The sequence below is a fragment of the Anser brachyrhynchus genome (genome assembly GCF_964034855.1).
Source record: "Anser brachyrhynchus genome assembly, chromosome: 12".
NCBI lineage: Eukaryota > Metazoa > Chordata > Aves > Anseriformes > Anatidae > Anser > Anser brachyrhynchus.
Window position 1 is genome coordinate 15516780 of NC_137707.1, and position 24110 is coordinate 15540889.

The 24110-nt window shown below is 42.1% G+C and overlaps 1 protein-coding gene across 1 annotated transcript in view; it reads left to right on the forward strand.

Moving 5' to 3' along the window:
• LOC308176830 (uncharacterized protein) overlaps positions 1-24110 on the forward strand; it is a 472043-nt gene that overhangs the window by 338788 nt on the left and 109145 nt on the right. Inside the window, exons 13-14 of the mRNA XM_080553100.1 lie at positions 11548-11628; positions 13844-13965. Of these exons, the coding sequence (XP_080409226.1) occupies positions 11548-11628; positions 13844-13965 (203 nt within the window). The remainder of the gene's footprint in view (positions 1-11547; positions 11629-13843; positions 13966-24110) is intronic.

Below are 24110 nucleotides of genomic sequence, written 5' to 3' on the forward strand. Positions count from 1 at the left end.
AAATGAGGCTGCCATATGATACACGTGTTTTCATTCCAGATACAGCAACTTCAGTTAGAGGCTTTCTCTTTCCTATTAAGAGCAAGACTGCATTTCAAGGGGGAGTAATGGTTGTAAGGGAGCAAGTGGCGTTGCTAAAAATACATCCACTGGCTTACCTATCCTCGAGTGAGTAGAGAAGGGGAGAGGCAGCTTTGGATTCTGCCCCCGTGCTGCTCAGGGGACCTGCATCACCCAGAGCAGTCAGGCTACGCTGCACGGAGCTGGGTGGGCTGATGGACCTTGAGAATAAAGCTGATGTTCGCATGATGCAGGCCTCAGCGCAGCCCACTCCAGAGAAGAACTGAAGAGGGGATGAGGGCTGTGGTTAGCAGCTGTTGGTGCTCGTGGAGCCTGCAGGGACCCTGTGGGTGCTGGCAGTCTGTACAAGGTGGGGCGTATAGCAGGACCTCTCCTCGTTTTTATTACCAGAAATGATGTGGCCATAAACTGAGCTTTTTACATGCCAGATGGTTTTGTCAGGAGAAACAGAGCTCAGCTCCATCAGGAGTGACAGCAGTGCGTGCCATCCCATCCACTTCGGCGTTTGTCTTCCAGCAGCAAATTCCTCTCGCTTCCGCTTTGTCTCCAAAAAGCTGACTTCCCAGACAACTGACAATCTAAAGCAGTGAAACTGTCATCAAAGAGGAGGAAACTCGTGAGTTCGGGCTGTAATACTTCTCTGAGACCCGGACCCATAACTTTAGTAAAAGAAAAAAGATCATTAGCTTCGTGCAATCTGATAGAAATGCAAAATTCATCTGTTAGTTAAAAACGCAAGTTTTCATACGCAGGTATCCACCGCTACCCCCAGATACACAGGTCAATTGTTTTTCCTGTTTCTTCCAAATAGCAGAATAACATTTTGTTATTTTTCTTAGCGTGGATGCTGGCAGCCATCAGGCGGTTCCGTTACGGCCGTATGCTTGCAAAGATCAATAAAATACTCATAAGGAGGAGCTGGTTACCTCCTTGCTGGCATTCTCTAACAGAAAAGTAAGCGAGGGAGGATGCAGCAGGGAAGGCCAAAGCTAGGCTCAAGCAAGCCATCTGTTACACGGGCAGTCCCTTGCTGGTGTGAGATGGTGGTGTGTGTTTGGTGACACTTCTCTGCCCCTGCAAAGCCATCTGGTGAGAGCTCAGGGCTCCTGTACTGGGCGAGGACGGTCTGATGGCCACCTTGAGAGTTGGAGGGAAAGTAGAAACACGTGGCGCTAAGTGCTTGTTAGCATTTTAGGGAGATAGCATGAAACAGGGAGGGGAAAAATTAAACATGCTCTTATATTTCCTCGTTACATTGTTTGAAGTAATTGAGAATGTTCCATTGATCTTATTTATTCCAGGGGAGAACTTGGTGTTCAAAACGTTTTTGTTCAAGCCAACATCCGTGTAGAGAGAATCTGTCCTAATGACTGGATATTATTTAGTGACTGAAAGGAAATTTTGTAATAATTGTTGCCTTAAAGTCCGGGCTGGTCTTTCAGGAAGAATCTCCGAGTGCTGTATAAATGTTAACTGATACGGTAGCATTCTCCTTGTGCAATTAAAGCAGGGCACAGTGTGTAAGTAAATCTCAGCTGGGTCTGGGGAAAACCCTCTTACACGCCGAGGTCCCACGCATGAGGAATTTTGAGCTATTTTTTATCTGCTGCTTCTTGGTGAGGACACGTGCTGCTCCCATTGCTTCGCGGGGCTGCTCGGTCACCCTGCGAGCCCTTCAGAGCCAGCTCCTTCCTGCATGCAACCAGTGCTTTGTGGTGGGCAGAGCCAGAAACCTCTGGGAAACTGCTGCTGTGTGATGGGCAGCTCAGGCCCCAGCACCTGCCCCCTCCCAGGTGAGGTACCCAGGTAGTTAAGTGGAAGATGGTCACAGCATCTGTGCATTCAGGGGTGGTGCTGGTCCTCCTCCCTGCCAGCAGATGCAGTCACCAGGTGTCTGTCGTGTCGTGATTGTCCTGCTCCTACCGACAGCCCTGCAACGAGTGTGAGAATGAAGCATGCGCTGCTGCTCGGGCATGACTTTGCAACTGCAGAGAAGTGTGCCCCAGTTTGGATCAAGAGCCGCATTCAGATCCATAAGGTTTACGTTGGGTTCCCACAGTAATGCCAAACCCCTGTTTGTGAACGAGAGAATCCGAGTTTGGTTCGTATTTACAAACCACACTGTCATTACCACTGATGCAGTATCAGCTATGATAATTATCACTGTGCCTTCAGCTTCAACAGAGCAGACATTTGTCTGATCCGCGTGGAGGGGTGCCAAGTTGGCTTGTGGTATACTTGCTGAAATTAGATGGCTTTTTTCAGCTTGGATCGCACCAACACCCACTCATGTTAACTGTGAAGGAATTAGTGTGGTTAAAGTGACATTTCTGATGTTGTCTTATGAAATTTGAGTTCTGAATTATGAATTACGGTAATACGACTTCTGTTCCATTTAGTGACTCGGTGGAATGTAACGTTAAGATATTTTGACCTTTTTTGGCAATTGCAACTCGGGGAAGGTGGTAGCTGCAGATAAAATTAGAGGATACTCATGTTAACAAACTGAAAGTTGCAAAGTTTGGGTTTACTAAGTAAACTTTCCCTCTTCCAAGCTGCCTGCTGGTGCTCTACTTTGTGTTTCTGTTTTCTGCTTTTTTTCTTTCCCAATATGCTACCTAAAAATGCTTTCCCTTAATTTGCCTTGAGAAAACCCTCTGCATAAAGATTTTTTTTATTTTTTTTTTTGCTGGGGTTTAACTTTTATTCAGCTGGAGAAAAACAGAATCTATCTAATATTCAGAAGAGCAGTGTTCTCTAGTAAGATCAGTTCGTGCACATGTGTGTCAGTATTAGGGGTTTTTATAATCTTTAGTGCTGTTCTCTTTTCTTCTAACTGCAGCTTCTTGGGTGTTTTGACCAGTGTTTTTAGCAGGAGGGGAATTAAGCCAATTCTCCTGGAAATCCCACCTGGGATATTTTTCCATGTAATAGCCAGGGACCGAGTGCCACGGAGAAATCAAAGAGTCTGCTTTCCCCGTGTAACTCAGAATACCTCTCCAGGGCCACAGTTAGGGTTTGGAGGAAAAAAAGATCGTCCTGATTGCATGCAATCTAGTGAAATACGTTTGTTGGCCAATCGTTCTGGAAAGATAGCTGTGTTTTTCTCAGTTAAGTCAGAATACAGATGTGAGGCACTGCCTCTCCCAGCCTAATCACCGGAGTGGTGCTCGCAGCTCCCTGCTCTAACGCCGAGTCTCGGGGAGCGTGAGTGTATGCACTGCCATGACCTCATGAGTTCCTTTTATAGTTCATTTCCATCACTGTCCTTTATGCTGGTCTCTGTGGGATTGCAGAGCAGACCCAGCCCGCGAAGCACAGGAAGGGCAGGATCTCCCTGGTGGGGCTGTTACGGCTGCATGTGAGCGAAGCCCCTTAATGATTCAGAGAGCTTCGCCTGGGCTCCCAGCTGGAGAAAAATTCACCCCGCAAATAAAGAGCGCTGAGCGGTACAGCCTGCGGGAATGCACCGCGCGACTTGGTTACGCTGAGCATGAGTTGGAGAGCTGCTTGCTGTGGGTGGCATGTGGCACTGCGGACGTGGGGGGTCGGAAAAGTGGGGTCTGGGTTTTGGTAGAGGGTAAATTTGCAGGTGACGGCAGGCATTGGTCTGGTTAACACGGAAAGCAAACACATCGGGTATCCCGTGGAAAACAGAGCCGTGTCCTAGAGCTGACATCGATCACTGGAACAGATTGATGTTTTTCAATAAGGAAATGAACGAAGATAGCGTTTCTTGCCAAAAAGATGTTTCTGCTGGAAATGGCGGTTACTGGCAAATTTTTTGTTTTCATTGAAAACCCCAAGACTGAAAATTCTTGATTTCCAGCCTGTCAGATAAAACAGAAACTTTTTATAGGAAAAACTTTTGTGAAAGGATTGTTCTCGTTAATTTCTTTTGGGAGAACGCACAGCATTTTCAGATCGACGCAGCAGTTTTTCAGGGAGGCATTTCTACCTGTATTCTGTGTCCAGGTAGAGTGTGGCCTTTTGTTATCGGGATAATCATGATCCGGGTGTCTCTTTTAGGACGTGCTGGCCAGGAGATGGGGTCTCAGATTGCCAACGTGAATGTTTTGGAAGTGCCGAGGCTCCGTTGTGTGAAACCTCAGCGAGTTAACTTCGCTGTTGTTTCTCCAGATTCATGAAGTGTAACGGGCCATGAATCGGTAATTCTCATTCACAAAAGGAGTTGTTGTATATATTTAGGTCTTCCTAGCACTACTGTAAGGAGCCATGCCTATTAAGCTTTCTAAACTAGTTAAACTAGGTCAGAGTGAGGGAAAACTGTACCAACATTATGATTAAAAGGCACCAGTATAACGATCCTAGATAGCATTGTCGGCTTTGTTCCCATGAGTCACTGTCTAACAATATGGTTATTTTAGCTGTGTGACTTCTTAAAAAAAAACCTTTGTCCTCATCTCTACAAAAAAATTGCCAGCCCTCTCTTCCCCCTTTCCTACTAGATTATATGCTATTGTAGGTTTGCTAGATAATAATTGTGCATGTTTTAATTTTGTTCTGCCTCTTTTTGCCCCTTATTTGAATTACTAATGTCCCTCCAATTTCCTCCGAAGGGTCTGCGTGCCCACTGGCAAGGACCTCAGCCTTCACCAAAAGCAAAAGGGCAGCTTCCCTGAAATGATGCCAGGAAAACGTTTGCCTGTTTTGTTTTCTTTTTTTTTTTTTTTATTGGGTCGATTTTTTTCCCCCTTTCTGATGGGGGAAGGGAGTGAAGGAAGCACCCAGGATTTTACAATTGGCCCTAATCAGCTTTCCTAACAATGAAAGAGGCCCTATTGCATGAATATTAAATTTTGATGAAGCTTTTTTTTTTTTGGCAGCTGTAGATTTAAGACAGCTTGGTTACCAGAACTCCTCCACTCTGTGTCAGCTCTGTGAGATACCGAATATTATAATTTCTATATTTGCTACTCAGATGTCATTTAATATTAATATGCAAAATAGTTGCTCCCTTTAAAAGTAATGTTCTTATTGTATGATTTATTTGAAGTGGAGCTTGGAGTTTTGTCTTTTCTCACGTAAAATAAAGCACCTTTCAGAGGGAGATGATCTGCTTCTGTACATGTGGCATACAATGTCAACATCCTTCCTGTCATTCTCAGACTCAGTGAGCAGTGAAGCAAACATCAGGCACTGCCTGCGTGGGGAGCAGTGGGAAACTATTGAGTTTTTGTTTTCAGAGATGTGCACCATGAACCTGAAACATGAGAGGATTTGCAGCTGCTGCAAAAAAATTCATCTTCGTTCTCCTGCGAATCCCGAATTCTTCTGCTTTGATCTGTAATTTTTGCCCCTCAAATTTGGATCGTGTGCCCGCAGTCCTTGTGTTTGCAAAAAAAAATGCAGGGTCAAACTGCTGGTATCATGCCTGCCGTTGGCGTTTTGTTTTTCACACATTGGCTAGAGACAAGACTTGCTTTTTATATGCTTCAAATCTCTGGGTCTAATACTGTAAACACTTACACACCACGTTGCTTAATTGTAACCATCTCCATAATCCCATGATGGATTTGATGAAACTGCTCACACAAATAAACACTGGCGTGGATGTATAAATGCTAATGTTATCCCACTTCCACTAAAACTAGTGCAAAAATCTCATCCTCTTCACAGACAGCCAAGTTGTTGTCCTAAAAGATACACGCAATTGAAGTTTCACTGGGAATCGATTTAATTTAGAGCGCTGCTTTTCTTGCAGGGGCTCTCTGAAGCCCAGTGAAATCTGCCGAGGGCCGGGTGGGAGTGAATAGCTCCAGCCTGACTTTGAGTGTTTGGAAAAAGTGGGCTTTCTGGAGGAATTTGACTGACTAGATAATAACAAAACACAAGCACACTGCCAATTATAAGAATTTGAGTCTAGTGAAACGATCTGAATTTCTGCATTGCTAGAGGGGGCACTGAGGCTCACGGCAAGGTTAAGCAGCCGACTGTTCCTGAGGTCATCGGCTTCCCAAACCTGGGGATTATGTGGACAGTCTCCAAGCCTTTGAAATCCAGAACTTGTTATCTGCTATTGATAGTATTAAGCATATACCTTACTATTTATGTACATTTTCGAGGGCTTCCACATTCTTATTGAAGCTTGGAAAACAAAATTAGACAGTTTTTCCTAATAATTTGTTTGTGTTATGCATAGATGAATTATTTCAAAAGTACTTTTTTCGTCCTTTCTTGATTCCTCCTGTTGGATATGAAACAAATGCCATTCAAGGAAAACTTGAGGTATTTGATTTTTAACTTTTAATACTGTTATTTGTAAAACACACTTAAACATTTATGGATTAGTTACCTGAAATTGCTGCCATTTTGCCTAATGTTGATGAATCAGATTCTCACTTTAAAAAAGAAAAAAAAAAAAAGAAAAAAGAGGAACAGGGTAAAGGCCTCAGGATAGAATTTGAAGGTTTTAAATATCCTTGTGGACTATTATGAAGCTTGAGATTCACATCGACAGTTTTCATTGACATTTACAAGTGCTGTGTGTGTTTATTTCAAGGAAAGTATGATTTCTTGTAATATAGCAGCCAATGGCTTTTTTTTTCCTTACTTGGATACATTTTCCAATTGTTTCCTTTTAATATATCATTATGCCAGGAAATTCGAAACTCTTATTTGTTAACAGAGAATACAAACCCTAAATGTGTTCTTGATGTTTTAGGTTTTTATTATTATTATTTGGAAACCATACAGAAATTATGTCCAGCACTGTTATAATCCAAGGGAACACATTGGATTTAACAACGCAAATTACACATTTGGGGAAGGATTCATCGTTATTCCCTACAGGAAGTGTTCAGAATTATGGGACTGTCGCTATGCAACTCCATGGGCAAGGGGATTAAAGAAGGCAAATTTATGCTAAAGTAATGCTGGTTTTGTTGGTTCATTTGCTAGTAATCTGCTTCCAAAGTGAGTTCAGGGCTTAATCGGTGGTGTGAGGGAACAGCTATCTGGATAATTGTCTAAGGTCTACTACGTTGCATCAAGTTTTTGCAAAGCCTCAGCCAGCTGTGACATACCCTATTTGTAAGGCTTTACATGAAGGCTGTGAGCCAGTGAAGTTCCAGTCTGAAAGAGAAGACAGAAGATAGAAGCAAGAGAAATAAGATCTGTAAGCAAAGCAAGCAATGCCCTGTGGCTGTCATGGGAAGCCCGTTTCTTGCAGAGGCAGAGAGTTTGATTTTGGAGTTAAGGAGAGAGAAATGGAAGGAAATAGAAAGGAACTGAACTAAGAGGGACAAAAGGGGAAAAGAGAAGAAGGAAAGCAGGCATGGCATGAAGGCTGGGTGAGGAGTTCTTGTACACTTGGCACTGTTGTCCACAAGTCGTAGTTGACTGAATCCACCACAGCAGCAGTTATTTAAACCAGCAAGGTGTTGTAGTCGGGTGGGTCCAGCTGAAGGATCAGGCTTATTCTAGAACAGACTTACTGGAAGACAAACAAGGTTTTAGCCCCTTCTTCCTCTCCCGTTGCCAGTTCTTGGTGTGGCACGTGTTCCCACTGCGTGTGGTCAGGGTGCGTAGCTGTGTAGCCACCTACTCCTCCTACATTTGGAACAGCTTTGTGTCCACTCCTGCTAGCTCGTAATAACTGTCAGCCTCTTTCTAGACCTAAAAAAGGCTCAGAAAAGGCCACTCTCTCCACCCATTGGGTGCTGTACCAGCATTTTCCCAGGAACTACTCTCCCTGACCCTGGTGAGCTGTAGGAAGGGAGAAGCTTGGTGGAGGCAGTGCAAAGCAAGGGAAGCCCACATAACCTGTGGAAAACCATTGCCTGAATGTCCTTGCTGTGGTTGACAGGCTTTTTTTTTTTTTTTTTTTTTAACCCATACTGTGAAAAAGTTGTCTGTTAATTGCTTTTGATTTCAAATGCAAAGGGAAGTGAAAGGGAACATGATTATCTGTACTTGTGGTTGGTGAGCAGAGCTACAGGAAAACTAACATCCAGGCTCTCAGAGGAAATTTGTGGCCAGTCCAAGAACCGAACACAAGTCCCAATTCCCCGGTTGCTGCTTTAACCACAAGAATGCTGTCATTCTACAGATACTCTCTAAATATACTGTCATAGGATGTTTATTTTAAATTCCAAAGTATCCCTCTTTGAAAGACCTCATTGTCCTTTGCAAATATTTAGGGATCCTAAATACTCCTTAGGAATTTCTAGTGTGAGGGAGACTCAGTCAGTTCTATAAATTCAGTGCCGTAATCACGTATTCCTACTTTTTTTTTAATTTTTTTTTTTGCACATGAGAAAACTTACAAACGCATGACTGTGTGAAGCCTTTTAGATGTGTGTGTCTGATCCTGGTAGCTGACTGCACTAGTTAGCCATGCATGACTGCACTCCAAAAGTGCATACAACATCATCTCCACTTTTCTCCAACCCTACAGGAAAAGTTACTAATTTTTTAACATTCTTCAGTTTGCTCCAAGTGCAGTTGGTGAGATAAGGATCTGTAAATGTGTACAGTGCTTCCCACCCTACACAGTATCATAAGTTAAAGTCATTAAAAAAACATGTTTGCTTGCATTTATTGAACTTGACAAGCAAACTATAGTGAGAGAACAAAAAATGCCAATTGGTATTTGGATCTGAGCTTGCCCGCATGAATGATATAAATCTGCTCTTACTAGCTGCCAGTTCACAGGGTGGAAAGACTCCTCCAAAGCACGTTCTGTGAAGAGCTGCATAAAGGGCAGTTCCTTGTCTTATTCCCAAAAGATGCAACCATGTTCTGTTTGTGTTCAGACTGAAGCAAACATTACCTCTCTCTGTGAGCTGGTGGGGCTGCACCCAGGGTAGTGAGCCCAGTCATCTCCCCGTCCCCGTTCAGGAGGGATGTGGAGTGGAGGAACTGTAAAGGACTACCATGATGGACCAGGGCATGGAGTATGTGACCTGCAGGAAGTGGCCAAAATCTACTCATCAGGGTTGAAAACATAGCAAAAGGTCAGCAGTTAAAAATGACGTGAATTGGGAGGTTCTGGTTGGATGTTAGGAGACTTATTTCTCTCTTATTTCTCAACGGTGAGACAAAGCCATGGCTGACCTAACGTAGTGCTGGCGATAGCTGGGCTTTGAGTGGGAAATTGGACCTGAGACCTCCAGAGGTCTCTTCCACCCAGTGTTTCTTTGATTCTGTTACAGAGCATGAATATTCATTTCATTGACTGTTTTTCCTAATTTATGTTCTGAGTTTTTAGTGCAGTTTTGCTCAGGGCCAGATTCTACTGCTGCTATGTTAAGAAATAATTTTAATCCCCTGTAATCAATACAACTGGTTTTGGCACACAGGTCTGGACTGCAAAGCAGCAGATATCTGGACTGCAAATCCTAAATGGGTTTGACTTTTATTTACTTATTTATTTTGTGAAACACCTGACATGCTTAGTTAATGAGCTAATAAGAAAATTACTACAGGTAAAGGAGTTTGATGAAAATTGATTACGTCATCTTTTAAAATTCATATACTACTTTCCTTTCTTCAAACACATAGTAAGAAAGTGATAGTTGTGCATGTGATTTATCGCCTCTTAACTGCTTCTTGTGACCTTTTATTTAAGTAACGTGATTGAAATCTCACTTTGTTAACTTTAATTGATATTGAAAGAAAATTTATTTTTCCAAAAGCCAGGCAGATCGATGTGAATTTGCACTCTGCTAAGTTTAGTTTCTGGCATTGTCTTGAAACCTGTACAAAAGCTCTGTATGTGGTGGAAAGCACCGAGTCTCTGTTTTTATTCTATATTTGCTGTGCTTAAATGTGTTACTAAAAACTGTTCAAAATAAACTGAAAAATGATAGTATGGCCATTAGGGATGAAAGGCCCTTTGAAATACTCCATTTGTTAATGAAGCACATTGGTAATGTGCTGCTTCTTTTGTGCTTGATTCAGAATTAAAAGGGATAATCAACTTTGGGTAGTGATTATTATTCCAAACATTTTAAACTATCCAATAAAACTGTTTCTCGTATCAAACTAGAGAGTAAATTAGAGCTTTCAAGTACCAAGATTCAACAATATATAAGGTGGTATTAAGTGCACCATCAAAAGCAGAACTAAGTTAATAGCAAATCTAAAGGGATAAGTTTTATCATGGTTTAATTAGACAGTAGAAATTATGGCTAGAAAGAACACCATGTCTTTAAAAGCAGGAAAGTCCTTTTTTTTTCCTTTTCTTTTCTTTCTTTTTTTTTTTTTTCCCTGAAATGGATAGCATTTGGTTAAATAGTGTTGCCTGACACTAGGTTTCATTAGGTGTAAATGACATTGCAGAGCCTCAGGCTTTGGAGTGGCTTGAGGAGGTACAGGAAGGGTATTTTTCTTTCACCTGTCACCACTTATTTTCCTGAGCTACTGGCCAGTAGCCTGGCATTTTTAGCTAATGGGAATTAAATAATACAGCTGTAATACAAATGTTGCTTCTTGTTGCTTGATCCTATGTGGTAGTCATTAAAGTTTAAATAAAATCTGGAAAGAGAGCCATATTTAAAATGGTTAAGGACCCTCAGCTAACTTTGGATTTTTATGGCCTTCTCATTATAGCTATTATACACTAACACAACCACTAATGAAAGGCTTGGAAACTTTGAGTGGGATGAGGCTCATTTCAGGCAGGAGGAGGAAGTGACCGTCTGCTCGGAAATAGCCGCCCGTGCCAGCCCAGCACAGACCCGCCTGTGCGTCTGCTTACTTTGCTAAATTAATTTACGGCTCAGCTCACCTCGGCTCCGCGCTGGGTCGCTCCCTTGTCGCCGGCGGGAGCCCCGTTCAGCCTGCCCGCTGGGGTTTGCTGCGGGGTTTGCTTACGGGTCCCAGCCCTCCAGGACACCGCCTGTCCCGCGGGGACCGAGCCAGGCGGCTGTAGGGTCACTGGCTGAACCCTTCCTCGCCGAGTTCCTCCTTTATGGTGATGCACTCTCAATGATGCTATTCATACTGCCTTTCCATTAGGTTTTGGTATTCTTTCCCTGCAAAAAATGCCACTCACTAGAACACCTTTTGATTCTCAGATGTATTTATTTGTTCACTTTAGGAAAGTTGCACACCCAGCGATAACAATCGTTGCTGTTCCGAGTGAGAAATTTTCTTTTGCTCCCCAGGAGGCAGCAATCAGCTCTCGCGAGGCATTGTGCAACTTGTTTCCAAGTGCAAAACAACCCTGCCTGCGTTCTCGGGCTTTTAGCATCATCTCTTTCTGGGCACCTGTATTTATATTTCTGCACCTCAGCGCACCCTCAGAGGCTCGTGCTGCTGCCTTCTGCTGGGCTGAGAGGAGCCGCGCCGCTGCACTGGGCCTCCATCTCCCATCTGTCCGAGGCATCGCCATGCCTGCCTCCCCCGTTAAGCACTTTGAAGATTATTGATGTTGCAGCAAAGCTTTTATATGAGCATTTGATTCTAATATTTCTTCCTTCCTCTGTATGTTTTATTCAGGCCGAACTCCTACCGGCTTTCCTTACAGCCAGTGGAGTGGAGGTTTCTTCGTCGTGACTGTTCCCTATCGTGATCTGAGAGGTCTGTTGTGATAGCTCAAGAAACTTTTATTTTCAGTAATTACACCATTACAGGTTTCATCAGCCATTTTGACTACTAATTGAGCTGCAGTATGGATTATTGCCTTCTTAGTAACACGAGCAGTTCTCAAAAACACACAGCCTGAGGCAGAGCCTTGTTATGGAAGACTTCAGGCTAGTTTGTCTAAAAGCTATAAGGAACTGGAAATAAGACCTTATACTGGGAAATATAGAATGACCTCGTGTGTAGGCATAAAGTCCTGCTTCCTTTAGGAATGTGCCCTATCTTGTAGGTATTTTGTTGCTCATATACCACCGGTTATATGTCAGGAAAGAATCCACTATTCAATGTTCCACCAGTGCGAGGCAGCCTTGTGGTCAGCCAGCATGTTTAGGAAAAAGGTGTATGAGGTATCGCCCCTAAAACATTCCTTCTGAGGAAAGGCACTTGCCTCAAGAGGAAAGAGAAAAGTGGTCAGTGACATGATTAGAATGCAAAATTAAAGACTACTGCTGAACATTAAAATATTTCTTCTGGTTCCTCTGGGATTTTGCGCTGAATTCACTGTGCTCAGCGTGAATGGCAGAGGGACTATATTTATACTTGGTAAATTGGCTGGATAGTCTCCTGGGATTTGAATTGTTTAACACAGAAAGCTCTTGATTTGGGGATATTTTGTAGCATCCAGTGGTGAGATCCACCCACAGCCCCTCAAGGGATGTATGTATTCAAAAGAATATGTCTAATTTTGCATCCTGAGTAGCTGGAGAAGAATATAAGCCAGGCATTCGAGCTGCATGATTTAAAGAGCAATAGAAATTATGAGATATGAATAAAAAAAGTATCAGAGAGACAGTCTTATCTTTAAAGAATGCACAATTGGATTAATGTTGATTGGTACTGACCCCTACCCTAAATAATTCTGCTTGGGTTGACTGAACGGTTTCTCGAATTACATTGATTTTGGTAAACATTTTCAGAGAGAAGAGAAACTGAACACCGTTCCCTCCCTTCCCAAATTAAATATTTTGACTTCTCCAAAAGGCATAATTCAATGGCATATTTTCCTAGTGATCATAGCTAACTAAAATATTGTAAATGACACTTCTGTTTTTACAAATAGAAGTATAAATTTATTGTGTAATACAAATAATTAAGAGGGGATATTCAATATTTTGTTCTGTCCAAAGCATGTTTGCATATTTGCTGTAAATGCTTCATTTTTAATCTAATAAAAGTAGGAAGCTTTGATTTGTCTTTGCCTAATGAACTGGGATAGCTGCTACAGCTCTGACCCTGATCATTTGTGGGTTAGTTTGCTTCCCCAGGTTTGGTAGCCTTCAAATTGCTCCCATTAGCACCATGGCATAGTTATATTTCTGACTTCTTGGCACTGGGAGGAAGCGCCTGTACCTTTAAATAACTTACTCTGGATTTAGCCAGAAGTAACTCTTATTTTTTGTATATTTATTTGAGCACCTGGGCAGGACTTTTTTTTCCATGAAAACGTTGCCTGTAATGAAGGCACAAACAAACAGTGAGGCACTTTGTTGTTTGTCTGCTTTTAATGAAAACGTTGTGTTGGTACAGATTCACACTTGAAGTATTCTTTATCTTGTGAAAATGTTTCCAACCAGAAATACTTCAAAAGCACGTTTTCCATCTACTAAAGAAAACGTGTTCACAAAATGAAGTACTTTTAAATGCCTGTGGTAGCAGGTAAAGAAACAACCATATTAAAAGAACTAATGTACCATGAGAAAACCGCCAGGAATGGGCTCCTTCTATTAGACAAAGCATTTGCTGGGAGCACAGGATGAGATTTGAATGGCAGAAGATGAAGCAGCAACAGGTTGTGGGCTGGGGAGGTAACTGATTTGGTGGGGTCAGCTTCAGGGGCTGTGCTGGAGGCAAGGTTGGGGCAGCTATCCTGAAAGGCGAACCCCTTCCAGGCTGTATCACCAGCTGAGGGATAAAAACTAGGTCCGACCTAAGGCTCCTTGGAGCAAGGACCAAGAGGAATAGAAAGGGGAAACATAAGAAAAAAAATGGTAGGAAAGAGATGGCATGCTTTTACAGTCAGCTCTTTTTGTGCTCTGATAAAGGTTTACTTTAGGTTTTGTTGTTTATTTTGCTTCTCCACCTTCATCCCTATCAGTATTCATTTTCTGGCTCATAGTTTTGTGGCCGTGTTCTGTTTTCTGCTTTCTGTAAGAGCTGCGAGACTGTGCCCAGGGTAGCATCTTGTTTTCAGCCGTGTCCAGCAGTCACCTGCAGGGAGCTGCTTCGACACGGGACAGGCGGCAGTGCAGCACCGGCCTCTTCTGCGGGGTTCAGGTAATAGTGGTTAGCTGTTCTCCGATGGACCGTTATCCCGCGTGGATTTGTCTAATCCTGCTTTGAACCTGTTAATACTCCTGGTCTCTACAGTATCTTCGGGCAACAAGTCTCGCATGCTAATTGTGGATCCGTAGCATTTGAGCCGTGCAGAGGTATGTGCTTGGAGCTTAAAGTAGGCCCAGCCTGTCTTTGGAAGAATGATGGCGTGATTCATCCTCGTAACCAGAGGACCTCAGCCTAATAAAAGAAACGGAGTGTATTTTAAATTGCAACCCCGAGCAAATATTAAGTTGCCAAAGTAAGAAATCCTGGCCTGCTTGCATAAAAATATTTGGAAGCTCAGAGGACTTGCATGGTTATAATGCTGAGTTTTTATGAATGGTGAAAGGTCAATCCTCAAAGCCAGTCTAAAAACTGTAGCAAACTGCTGGTCGTCAGAGGGGCAGCTCTGCAGTGCCAACGAGGAAACTTCTTTGCATCTCTTTGCCATCTTGTGCTAGCATCAAACAGTAAATGTCGTGGGGTTCCTGGCTGTTCTTGCAGGAAGATGGTTAGGAAAATACAGCCGTCTTTAACTGCTCCAGCTCTCTTTTTGAATTCACTATTTTATGTGTTATTTGTCAGCGTCTTAAATTATTCCAGGGAACCAGGAACGAGATGCCTTGTCTCATTCTGTATCAGACTAGGGCTGTGGATATTCCTGTCCCTTTTTGCTCTGTATGACTGTCAGCCAAGGCAGGGAGATCTCTGTTGTAGTTTCAGTTGCTACTTCATAAGAAAGTGAAAACAAAGGCCAGTAGCATGCAACTATGTTATCCGGGGAATCTTGTTTCTTACTTGATTACAGGAGAGGTTCAGCTGCCTGTATATAGGTTCTTCATTTAATGTCTGGTCCTATCGATGTGCCTGTAACAGGGCTCATAAATGCTGCATCTGAGCACCTGTTGACCCTGAGCAGGGAGGACAAATCAGTGCTACCCCCTAGAAAAACTTGCAATTAGGAGCTGAGCGCAAGTACTGAGCAGAGGCTCTCATCTGTGCCAGTAGGTGCAGCACACTTCTTGAGGAAAGGGACGATCTGGATTTCCCAAACAAAGGGAAATCCAGTTCAGAGGGACCTACATCCCACCCAGGAGGGATTTGTCCTCACTGTTCCTTAAGTCCCTGCCTATGGCCAGGGATGTGGTGGGCTGTGTGCCACTGGCTCACCTGACCCAGCACCTGCAGAGCATCGCAGGGACAGCAGTGCCAGCTCTGCGTCGGGCACTGCGGTGACCAGAAGGAACGTGTTCACACCAACAGCTGAGCCATGCAGCCGTATCCTGAGACAGTAGTGCCTCTGCCCTGTCGTGTTTACAGTAAGCTGCTTTTAGTAAGGCTGAGCAGGAAGACGATGTTTTTTTGGCCTCTAGCAGAGCGTAAAATGAGAGCTACTTTTGTCCCTTGGTCACTTCAGCTGCAGAGAACCTAATTTTAGCACAGCGGAGTTTATATATACATATGCATATGTATACACACAGATGTATATATACACATTCAAACTAGAATTTTAAATCGCTGAAAAACCACGAAGTCTGGAATTAGAGAGAGGTCAGGGAGAAGTTCATGACCCCGAGCTAGCACTGCAGGGCCCGCGGCAGCGACTCGCCTCTTGCCAGCCCTGCCAACACGCCGGGACCAGCACTGCAGCCACGATGGCAGCCTTGTGCTAACGGAGCTGGATCTCGTGCGTGGCCTTGCTGTGACGCCTAGGATGTTTGTTTCACCTGATGTCTGCATCATCGGCCCCTAAGTACTCGTGCTTTGCTTTTATTGTAACAAAGCCTCTGAAAACCAGATGACTGCTTGAAATTAATTTCACTGACTGATGGCAAGGCGATTAATTCACAGTTCAGGTTTCAGTGGAATGACTCAAGAGCAATTAGATTACTTTTATCTCAGGAATTTAAACAGACCGCGATCTTTTTATTTTATTTTTCTTTATTCTCCAGGAATCTAGGAGAATAAATGTATGTTCAAATAAACACACAAATAAAATTCCTATGGCAACTAGCTGTTATACAGAGGTCACAAAGCATCTCTTTATGAAGGCCTTTATGAAGACCATTATCACAAGCATCATACTAGGTGTATAGAAACTGAGGCCCATAAAGGTGAGCTGGCTTTCCTAGCTGCACAGTGAGCCGCTGAAAAGGTTGGGTTAGAAGTAAATCCCCGATAGACTTAGGGTTGTGCAAGGAGCTGTGTTCTTTCCTCCTCCAGCTGACTGTTGCTATTGTGTTTGCCTTTGGATGCCTGCTGTTCAAGTGTCTTGCAAGATGCTCGGGTGGCAGGACAGTAACAGAAGCGGGGCAGAGCCAGGGGACAGGCTGAGAAGGGAGGGCATGCAAGAGAAATGTGGGTAATCTTGGTCAAGCGTGAGAACAGAAGAGACGAGATTAATTTGCCATTTCAAATCCCCCATTAAATGGCTGCATTTGTTGCCAACATGTACGTTGTAAATGCTGTAAATTCTTTCTTCTGGAGACTTGCAGAACTGCTCTAACCTGGCCGTGGTAAGATTAACATGGTATCCTTTCAATTACCTTAAACAAAACATGCCAATTTTCTATTGCCTATTTTTAGGCTTCCAGCTGGGCTTAAGAATTGAAAAGTTATTAAAGAAAGCCAAGATCTGAGAAAATGTGCCTGTTATAAATTGTAATATAAACCACTTATATGTATAGTTTTTATCATCCTAGAGTTATTTCTTAATTTAAATGTTTCATGTGCATATCTTGGAGATTGGGACGTATTTGGGTGAGGAACGTGATTATGAAAGCTATTTCTTTGTATGCCAGATTGTGATTATTCCAGATTGTAAAAATAAAAGTATTACACATCTGTGAAATACCTGACAAACTTATTTGACAAACCAGATGTTAGACCGTCTAATACTTATTTTAAAGATAGGCACACAAATAAAAAAATACATGCAATCTTATTCTGTTCCGATGATACCGTTATTGCTGTAACATTAATTTGTTTTGCTTTTCATGTCTCCTGCAGCATGGGCAGGGTGAGCATCTGAGTCTGGTTCCCATTTGTTTTGCTTGGAATGTGTTGGGCCGTCTTGAATGTCTTCCATCGATGTATGAATGGTACATGTGCAATAGCTCTCTCGCTGTATGGCATGGAGACATACTGTAGGTATATGGTGTAATTAACTATGCAGCTATTCGGGAGCAGCTGTTCCCTATTGTTGTTGCTTAATGTTGTGCAGCACAACAAAGCCTTAAGGCAGCACTTGTTAGTATTTATGGAAAGCCATTAGCCAGTCTGTGGATAAGCCTGCAAAAGAAGAGGAAATTCTGATAATAATGAACACGGGTTCTTGTTAAAGCTGGAGAGCTCCAGCCGTCCCTATCACTCAGTGCTTGTAAAGGCTCCTGTACCTTTGATTTTTATTTCAGAGCAGATCCGAACTCTTTCTCTGAATCAGCAATTGCAAACCCAAATGAGTGAACTCCTTTCCAAGGCAGTGCTTTGCTCTTCCCAGCCCACTGCATTTTTTAAAGGAAATCAGAAACTCTTCCTGCTGCAATCTCATTTCGGTGCCAGGTTGTCCATAGGAAATACTATTTCCTGCCTGTGCTGGCAAGTTCAGTTATTAAACCACTTCCTCCAAGAGCCAAACTTTGAAGAAGAAATAAAGTTCAAAGCCTTTTTAAGAGACCATTTGTTCTTCTTATGTGCCTATCCCGAATGTTACACTGTATGCCATATAAAAAAAAAAAAAAAAAGAAAAGCTTAATCTCTTGAAGATGGATTGGCCGTTGTTCTAGGGCCCCGTGTTGGGAGCAGCAGGAGCAGGTTACAAGGCGGGCGTTTTTGGGAAGCTGTTTTCTGAAGCTGCGGGCTCTGTTGTGTTGTTGCTAGAGGTGTGAGTGCCACTGAGGGGCCGCCAAGCAGTGGCTCTGGGCTGCTGTGGAGGAAGAGGAGGCTTTGGGCTGCCAGGCGGGTGTGTTTGGATATCGAGTAGCTCTGAGTCCGAATGGATGGAGCAAGCATTAGGAAGGCAGCTACCTCAAAGCGCTTTCTTCTTTTTGTCAAAGTCATTGCACTCCTCTTGGCCTCTAGATTTGGGTTTTGACTGCCAATCCATACTGTGTAATGAATGATGGTAGGTACCGATCCTGTTACGGAGCAAAAGTGATGCCAAGTGACTGATGCCTGGTCAAAACCAGTGAGAGAAACCCGGGCAGTAATCATCAAATGAGCTGCATGGCCAGAACTCTTCAGGAGCTAATTTTTTTCCAGATATCGTTTGTTGTTACCGCTTGTGCTCCAGCTTTGCCTTAAACAGTATAGAGACAATTAGTTGGAAAAAAAAGCTTCTGGTAAAAAGTTCCCTGCTCTAAATCTGCTAAAAGTAATAAGAGAGGTTTGTGAAGTGTTGCAGGCATTTTCTAACCTTGGAGCGTGTTAGCAGCGAGGTACATTTGTGAAGAACAACAGCAGTGAAATGTTTATTATTGTGTGCCTCCATCCTTTTTGTGAGTATTATTCTGTGAGGATGGGGCCGCTTTTCATCTGATCTGCGCTGCCAAGGCGGATAAGAGAGGTTTATGTGATGTCAGATCTGAAACCAAGAAACCTGTAGACAGGTTCTGAGCAGTGATGCCTCTGGCAACTGGTTTCAAGGCAGAGCTTATGTAGAGTGCCTGAGGTTTTAATAAGCGTATAGATGTCTGAACAGCACATAAAGAGCATGGGAGGTGACAGGCTGACCCAGTCACTTTCATTAATTGGGATCAAGTTACCTTTCTGCATCTGGTCAGAACGCCGTGCGGGAGATTTAGGAAGCAAACAGCGCGTTGCCGTTGTCCGTGTGTGCCGCGTCCTCCCCAGCTGGTAGACGGGGACACGAAAAGTAGGTTCAGACACAGGGGATGTTCGTGGCCGAGAGAGCACCAGACTGCACAAGTCAACGGGAGATCTTTGCAAGGTGTGCTTCTCAAAGGCTACTGTTCGTTCCCGAGCCCTACACACTGCAATTCAAATATTGCACCGTGATTTTTGATGGTGTTTGTCTTACGCTGGTCAAAGTTTAGGGCTAAATCTGCAGGTGGCTCTGCCAAATACGTCAGTGAGTGATTGAGAAGTATGCAGGTGTCTACAGAATGATCAACGCAGTTGTAAGGATGTGGCGTTCACTTTAGGATTCTTTAAAAAGATGATGGAATATCAGAAAATACATGTCCTGGCTGCTTGATATCTGAAAAAGAAAAAAAAAAAAGAGAGAGAAAAAGACTGTTTTTATGTAATGTAGAATTGTGACTATTTACCTTATTTCACTCCCAGATCAGGTATCTTATGCATTTCTGTCAGTGCAATGAGTATCCTACAGGAAGGGTGGCAGATGCTGAAGTAGTTCACCAGAATAGGTTTTTAACACTTTTTTTTTTCCTAATTTAAACTGCCTAAAACCTCAGCCTCACGGTAAATAGAAAACACAAAACTGCAGGCGAGGGAAAAGGCCCTGCAGAAGGCCTCTGGACAGTGACTTGAAATTCCAGATTTGTTTGCAGAAATACATTGTTGATATTTGAATCTACTTTTTGGCAATTATGCTCCCAAGTGAACCTTAAAGTAACCCAAATGTGTAAAAATCGTAATTTAGGACCTAGCACCAAAGAGCTGGGAAGACTGACTAAGCGTGTGTATAAAAACATGCATCCATCTTCAACGTGGAAACTCCTCCTGTAGCACTCTGACAAAACATTTCTTGAATCAAGGATGGACTGGCTGATACAAGAACAGAAAAACAGGCTCTCCGAAAAGTTTTCATTTTGAAACATAATGTTATTTCACTGCGGTACCAAATCAAATTGCAGGTCCTTACAGCGATATTTCCAGAAGTGTTATTTTCTGGATAGCTTTCCATAACATTCTCAGTTAAGTTTTATGAAGGTGAAAATGATTTGAAACCACTTTTTGGCTTTTTTTGATTCTTTGGTATACATTTGGCCATTTTTCAGGCTATTGCATAAGCATAAGGCTAGAAGCCTGCATGAAAGCTGAGTTTCTTCTCTAGCCTTAAACACGTAAGGAGTAGGGGGTTAAATGAAGGCATTCAGTACTGTAAGATTTGAAACAAAATTTGGGCAATTGGCAACACTGAAGGTCTAATAAGAGGCTTCCTTCTTAGTTAATTTTAATGCTGTCCCATTCAGGCACTGGCAAACAGGACCGTGTGTGTTAGCGTGAGCTCAGGGATGCAAAGCTTAATTCAGGCAGCTAAACAGACAGAAGGCCAGGTGTGCTTGGAGTCTGTTCGGGATGATTGCAGTGCCTGGCAGAGGGATCTGTGGAGTTGGGTCAGTTAAACCTAAAGCATATTGGCATCATGTCTCCAAAATATATACTGGGTTCTCATTAATGAACATATATATATATATCAGATAGGTGTGTGTATTCTTCCACGCATAACTTGTGGGTCAGGCAGTGAACAGGCATATGTCAGTGTTCCTTCCTTCTATTTATTCTCTGTGCTTTCTCCCTGCCAGCAGTCACTTATGCCTGTGCTGCCCTCCTGGACGTTTTCAGGGTGTGAATACCCTGACCCTTAAGCAGTGAAAAGCGCCAGCTGCTGACACTCTGCACAGCATCTATCAGTCTGTGTACTGCAGCTTTACCTAGAAATACTGGCTTCAGCTGACTGGAAAAGCCCTGGCTCTGGGAATTTGAACCTTCCCAGGTTGGTGGGTGCTGGCGGGTGACAGCTGGCTAGCAGTCAAACCCGACCTTGCTCAGAGTTCCTGGGTTTAAGGATATTTCTGCTGTGCTCTCTTGGTCCCAGATAGCAATGTCTCTGACCTCCACATCAGATGCAACCGGCATCTTCATATGAAGCTGTTTTGAAATGATAAATCAGCTAAAAAACTTGAGTTTTACATGCAAGGATTTGGGGGAGGTTTTTTTAGATAGCTTTCCTGTATTCTTCAGGCTTTTCATTCTGAAATGGTCATATCTGCTCACTTTATTCAAGTGAAGCCAATCTGGGTTAAAACTAATGAAATGCAGACTGTATTAAATTCCAGGTATGTATTTTTAAAGTTCAATATAAGTATATTTGTTTTTTGTTACTATTTAGTATTTTTTATGACAGCAGAACCCAGAGGCTCTGCTTAGCAGTGGGAGCCCATTGTGCAAGCTGTGATGACCAGAAGCAGTGAAAGCCCTTGTGAGTTTCTAAAATTTTGCACATCCCAGCATCCGATGACAGGTCTAAGTCTGTCCCATCTCTCAGTGCTATACTACATTAAAAAAAAAAAATTACCAACCTATACTCTTTGGGAATTTCATAGCTGATCCAAAATGAAAATGTCTCTGTTGTCTCTGCTATTCTGGATTGTTTTTTTTTAATTATTCTTCTTATTTTTAAGAAAAGGAATTTTAGGTAAGAGAAGGAAGTTCCCATGAAAGGTGGTTTCTTTTATCACTATTTTTACCACAGCTCAAACAAAAACATTTAATGGCTAACTGCATCTGCTATTTGCAGAAACACATTGGACCAGTCATCATTTTGCTGAAATCAGTGGAAGGAATCCAAGTGGGTATAACAAGCCCCCTACTTTTAGGGTACAATACAGGGAAAGGCTGCTGGATGTAGATTTGATTGCTGATTCTAGTGCCACTTCATGGAAGTAAAATAGCCTGTGTTTTCAGGTGTCATTAACTGCTCTAATTTCATTAGTCTCTTTCCTGGACTACACTTTCACTGCACTAGTCACAGAAGAAATGACTCAGACTCTGTATGAGATCTGTATTTACACAATGATAGCTGCCATGGGAAACTGCCATCCACTTATTTTAGGAGCTCTTAGAATAAAGATTTCTTGAAATCATGGTTCAGGGGGTTTATGGTTTTTTTGGTTGTTGTGGTTTGGTTGTTGTTTTTTGTTTGGTTTGCTTTGTTTTGTTTGTTTTTCTATTTTGTTGTTGTTGTTTTATCTAGATTGCATTAGCTTTTTTGTCTGAAAGCATATGACACTAATCTGTCTGACCGATGTATTATGTAGTCCCAAGAAGACAAAATTTAAGAGCAGATTAAATCCAGTACTGGGTATCTTGTCTATTATCTGTTGTCAACTTGTAGTTCCCTTGCCCAGTGTACTAAATTTGTTCTGACTGCTTTTGTTCGTATATACATAACAAAAGGTGTCTCACAGTACTGAGTCTTGCTATAATGAGAAAAACTGTTAAGAACAAAACTCCATGTTGAACATTAAAGTGACATTCCTATTCAAACTACTGGGGTGGGTGATTCGCACCGTCTGTGCCACGTTCTGTAGCACAGGGAAGCTAAGAGAACCAGACAAGTGCTAGTGCTTAAAATTACATGAGCAAAAAAAATGCTAATGGAAATCAACAGACTGCTGCTTCTTCATTTAATTTGCAGAGCCTAAAATATATTAGTTACCATCAAGGGAAAAAAAAAAAAACACAAAAAACAAAACACACACAACAAACCTCACAAAGTTTTAAACAGAGCTGTTTGCTGGAACGGTGCATACCTTCCTTTGGCAGTCATTGATCTATTTTTCCCATATAAGCTATAGAGTGTATTAGCTGTATATATTAGCTAAGAGAGTATGAGTTCTCGAAGGAACAGATGGTTATTCCCAGCCTGGACAGCACTTTTTAAGCATTAAGAAATCTATACAGCTGTTCAAGTGAATTACCTGGGTTTTGCTACTGCAATTTTAAAGTATGGTTTAGACTTAAAGAGTTCCTACCACTGACATCTGAAAAAAAAAGAAAAAAAAATTAGAAGTTTCCTTTCTTACGCCCTCTTCATTTGCCATGCACTTTAAAAGTGACAGTTGTCGTCCCTATGAAGATTAGAAGATCCATGTTGGGTATGTCACATGCTTTGATGGTAGTATTGCCCCAGGCATTTGTCATCCAACCTACAGGGATAACAATGTGTAATGGTAGTGCTTTTTTCAGAACGCTGTAAGTATACAGATATTATTAAATTTTACAATTACCACAGGGAATGAATCAAAGCCTCCAATAAGTAAATGAACTATATATTATTGCCCTGCCTTTGTAATTTTTGTTCAGTACTATCTGATTGCATTCCTGTTATCACTTAGTTGTTTCTCTGCATGTAGTTTTATCTAATTTCTCTTTATTTCAGTCACTTGCAGAGGAGATAAATGGATTATTTCAGACTAATTGCTACTTATTTAAAAAACCATCAACCTCCTGTAAGAGTTTCAAATCAGTGGTTTAAACTAGCTTTTACTATCTGCGATATTTATCTTGAAGGATTTCATAACTGTAGAGTCAGTTAATGAAACATTTTCCTAAAGCTGCTTTCAATCTGCCCTTACCTGTTCTGCCAAAATTTTTAACACAAACAGATGATCATTGTTAAGTAGTTAATATTTGCTGCTTTTAGTGTCTATATAGATTGAAAATTCTACTGATAGACCTTCCAGCTGTGTGTGTTTTGATGTAAAGTGTCCGACTAAGAAAAGCAGAATAAAAATAAATATTACATTATCTTGTTTTCTCCATCCTCATGATGGAGGAAGCAGCTGCATTATTTATCTAATTGAAGGAACGTTATGAGTATGCTTAATTAAATGTAAGACTACTTAGTAATACTGTAAAAATAAACAAAGGATAAATGACAAAATGAGCTCAAGTGATCTAAGATGGTTTAATTCCCAAGTGTTGTAGCCTTTCATATAATTATTGTAGTGTATGTCTGTACATCAGAATCAATGTATCCGATCTATATTCAACAGCATATCAATTTCTCAGCCCCCTTAACAAGCTTCCTTCTTTTCCCAATGCAATTGGATGGAGAGTTCTTGGAGCCTAATTCGCTCTCATCCATTTGCACGCCTTTTATTTTCAGTGGGATTCATCTATTCTTCCACCGGTGAGAGAGCAAAATCCAGGTTCCTAGTGCTGATACACGAAATGTTTGAAGTCGTTTTTGTTTTAAAACACTTTAATCCCAACGCATTGAGTTAGGCTTGAGTAGGGAATAGGATTAACCTGAAATTAAGCTTCAGCAACATGAACCAAATAGCGTGGTTTTCTCAGTCATTCTATCTGATGCTCCAGCAATAGATGCAGCA